We start from the raw sequence: 3,580 nt of genomic DNA, 5'->3' as shown, positions 1-3,580 counted from the left end.
CTCTCTCAACCCCCCCCTCTCTCTCAACCCCCCACCCCGCTCTCTCTCAACCCCCCCCCCCTCTCTCTCACCCCCCCCCCCCCTCTCTCTCAACCCCCCCTCTCTCTCAACCCCCCCTCTCTCTCAACCCCCCCCCTCTCTCTCACCCCCCTTCTCTCAACCCCCCCCCTCTCTCTCAACCCCCCCCTCTCTCTCAACCCCCCCCTCTCTCTCAACCCCCCCCTCTCTCTCAACCCCCCCCTCTCTCTCAACCCCCCCCTCTCTCTCAACCCCCCCCTCTCTCTCAACCCCCCCCTCTCTCTCAACCCCCCCCTCTCTCTCAACCCCCCCTCTCTCTCAACCCCCCCCCCTCTCTCTCAACCCCCCCCCTCTCTCTCAACCCCCCCCCTCTCTCTCAACCCCCCCCCCTCTCTCTCAACCCCCCCCCCTCTCTCTCAACCCCCCCCCTCTCTCTCAACCCCCCCCCCTCCTCTCTCTCTCAACCCCCCCCTCTCTCTCTCTCAACCCCCCCTCTCTCTCTATATATATCAACCCCTCTCTCTCTATCTCTCTCTATCAACCCCTCTCTCTCTCGCTCTCTCTCTATCAACCCCTTTCTCTCTCTCTCTTTCTACCCCTTTCTCTCTCCTCTTCTACACCTCCCTCCTCAGATCCATCCTCCTACTCTTTTGTCCATCAGAATTCTATTTTCTGATCAACAATTAAGTACAGCTTGACTCTGGATTGAGATCGGAGCTGTAGTGTACTGTCGCCTTATTCTTATGCCCGCTGTATTACAAGTGTTAAACCATAGCCGGTCATGTTATGTTCTTGGTCTCCCTTAAATGTCAGATTATTTTTGCCTGTGCACGATACCCACTCATTGAGGACCTTGTGCAATTATGGAATAGATTGCTCGTTAAGCTTGGTTTTCCTTTAAATGCCAGGGACTCTTATGCTATATGGACCTGAGCCAGATAACTCCCCAATTACTGGCTAATTCATGACTAAAAGCAAATTGCAAATAATTAGTAAAAAGGTCAGTGTAATCATCATTGTGGGGAAAAAAAATGCCAAATGCTACCAGGTCCAGAGTTGATATATCTGAGTAATTTCAGTAGACTGAAACATAGGTGCCCAATCAGGGGCTCCTCAGGACAGCTCATCCATCGTAGTGTACAGAAAAGAGCTTTGGTTTACAGAAGGGGCTTTCATTATGTGGAAAGACTGGAGAAGCTGGGATGGCTGTTCTTACGGTGGCACAGTGGTTAGCACTGCTGCCTCACAGCGCCACGGTCCCAGGTTCGATTCCCGGCTTGGGTCATTGTCTGTGTGGAGTCTGCACGTTCTCCCCGTGTCTGCGTGGGTTTCCTCCGGGTGCTCCGGTTTCCTGCCACAATCTGAAAGACGTGCTGGTTAGGTGGATTGGCCATGCTAAATTCTCCCTCAGTGTACCTGAACAGACGTTGGAGTGTGGCAACTAGGGGATTTTCACAGTAATTTCATTGCAGTGTTAATGAAAGCCTACTTGTGACACTCGTAAACAAACTTTACCTTTGAGCAAGGAATGCTAAAGGGAGATTTGATAACGGTGAAGGATTTTGACAGGTAAACAGGAGACTGTTTGTCGTGGCAGTGGGGTTGATAACCAGAGTACACAGATTCAAGGTTAAAGAGCTGGGCAGGGGGATGAGAATATATATTTAACTCCGTACGTTGTTCTTGTTTGGACTGCACTGCCTGAAAGAGCTGAGGAAGAAGATTTGCTGACGGTTGAGGAATTGTCCAGGGCATTCAGACAGCCTCCCCTTCTCTCCTTCGAATCATTGTCTGTGTGGAATCTGCATGTTCTCCCCATGTCTGCATGGGTTTCCTCCGGTGCTCCGGTTTCCTCCCACAGTCTGAAAGACATGTTGGTTAGGTGCATTGATGCATTGACCCGAACAGGCGCTGGAGTGTGGCGACTAGGGGAATTTCACAGTAACTTCATTGCAGTGTTAATGTAAGCCTTACTTGTGACTAATTAAATAAAAAAGAGGAATTGACCTGAGGGGGTCGATTGGAGTTTAGTCGCATCCATAAAATGGTGGAAACGTGGCTAAGATCGGTCAAAAGGAGGAAGGAGAAATATCGGCTCTTCCTGTTCTTAAATATTTTCTTCTTTGTTCTCCCAGAAGCTGCAACAGAAGAACCAAGAACTGAAGCACATTATGGACCAGCTACGGAATCTCATTTGGGACATCAATTCTATGCTGGCAATGAGGAACTAAGCTCAGGGTGAAAGTCCCAATTTGTTCCACAAACTGACCTCTCCATTTAGATCCTTGTAACAAAGGAAGCATTCAAGTAGCTAGTGTGTTTTTAAAAAAAAAAAAAAATTTTTTTGCACTGTAAATATAACTGTTTTTCTACATTTACAAATAAAAAGCAAAACAAAAAAAAATGTACACTGGGGAGGGAAACTTTGCCCAGTAAATTTGCTCAGAAATTTTGAGTCTGACTGAATTAAGGTGCTATTTTTGTGTGTTTTTTAAATGGTGATCCATTTAACTGGAGGAGTAGGCCATTCAGCCCCATTGAGCCTGCTCCGCCATTCAATACAATCACGGCTGATCGGACACTTCCCAAGACTTTTCCACCCAATCTCCTCGTAACCCTTTGTTATTGTTGGTAAGTAATCTATTGATCTCTGCCTTTAACATACACAATGACTGAGCTTCCTCAACCCTCTGGGATAGAGAATTCCGAAGATTCACAATCTTCTGTGTAAAGAAATCTCTCCTCATTTCGGTCCTAAGTGGCATCCTCCTTATTTTCAAATTGTGTCCCCCTGGTTTTAGGCTCCCCAACCAAGAGAAACATCTTGCCTGCAACTATCCTTAATGCTTTAAGTATTGTGTAGATTTCAATGAGATCACCTCTCATTCTTCAAAGCTCCAGAAAATACAAGCCCAGTTTGCCCAATCTCTCTTCATGAGACAGTCCCACCATCCCCAGAACAAATCTGGTGAACCTTCATTGCACTATCAGAATGGACATTATTGCCTTAGAGGGAGTCAGGGAGCACGCAGTACTCCAGGTGCCGTCTAACCAAGCTCCTGTACAATTGAAACAAGACCTCACTACTCCTGTACTCAAATCCTCTTGTGATAAAGACTAACATTCCATTAGTCATCTTAATAGATTACTGCACCTACATGTTAGCGTTATGTGAACTATGGATAAGGACACCCATGTCGCTTTGTACATTTGTACTTTCTAATTTGTTACCATTTAAGAAATACTCTACACGTCTGTTCCTTCTACCAAAGTGAATAACCTCACATTTTTTCACACTATATTCCATCTGGCATGTTCTTGCCCACTCACTAAGTCTATCCAAATCCTCTTGTAGCCACTTTAAATCTTCCTCACAACACACATTCCCGCTTCGCTTTGTATCAACCGTGAACCTTAGAAATATTACATTTGGTTCCCACATCCAGATCATTGATATATATCGTGAATAGCTGGGGCCCAAATACTGATCTTTGGAGTGTCCCGCTAGCCATAGCCTGCCAATGTAAGAATGACCTGCTGAATGGAAAGCCAATGGGAGCCC

The 3,580-nt window shown here is 46.6% G+C and overlaps 1 protein-coding gene across 1 annotated transcript in view; it reads left to right on the top strand.

The window, feature by feature from the left end:
- LOC144509333 (mediator of RNA polymerase II transcription subunit 30) overlaps positions 1-2,484 on the top strand; it is a 34,519-nt gene extending 32,035 nt beyond the window's left edge. Inside the window, exon 5 of the mRNA XM_078238012.1 lies at positions 2,154-2,484. Coding sequence (XP_078094138.1) covers positions 2,154-2,249 — 96 coding nt within the window. The 3' untranslated portion in view covers positions 2,250-2,484. The remainder of the gene's footprint in view (positions 1-2,153) is intronic.
- The last annotated feature ends 1,096 nt before the right edge of the window (positions 2,485-3,580 follow it).

The sequence above is a fragment of the Mustelus asterias genome, chromosome 21 (genome assembly GCF_964213995.1).
Source record: "Mustelus asterias chromosome 21, sMusAst1.hap1.1, whole genome shotgun sequence".
Classification (NCBI taxonomy): domain Eukaryota; kingdom Metazoa; phylum Chordata; class Chondrichthyes; order Carcharhiniformes; family Triakidae; genus Mustelus; species Mustelus asterias.
Note: the sequence above shows the minus strand (reverse complement) of the source record. Positions and strands in the feature narration are given on the sequence as shown.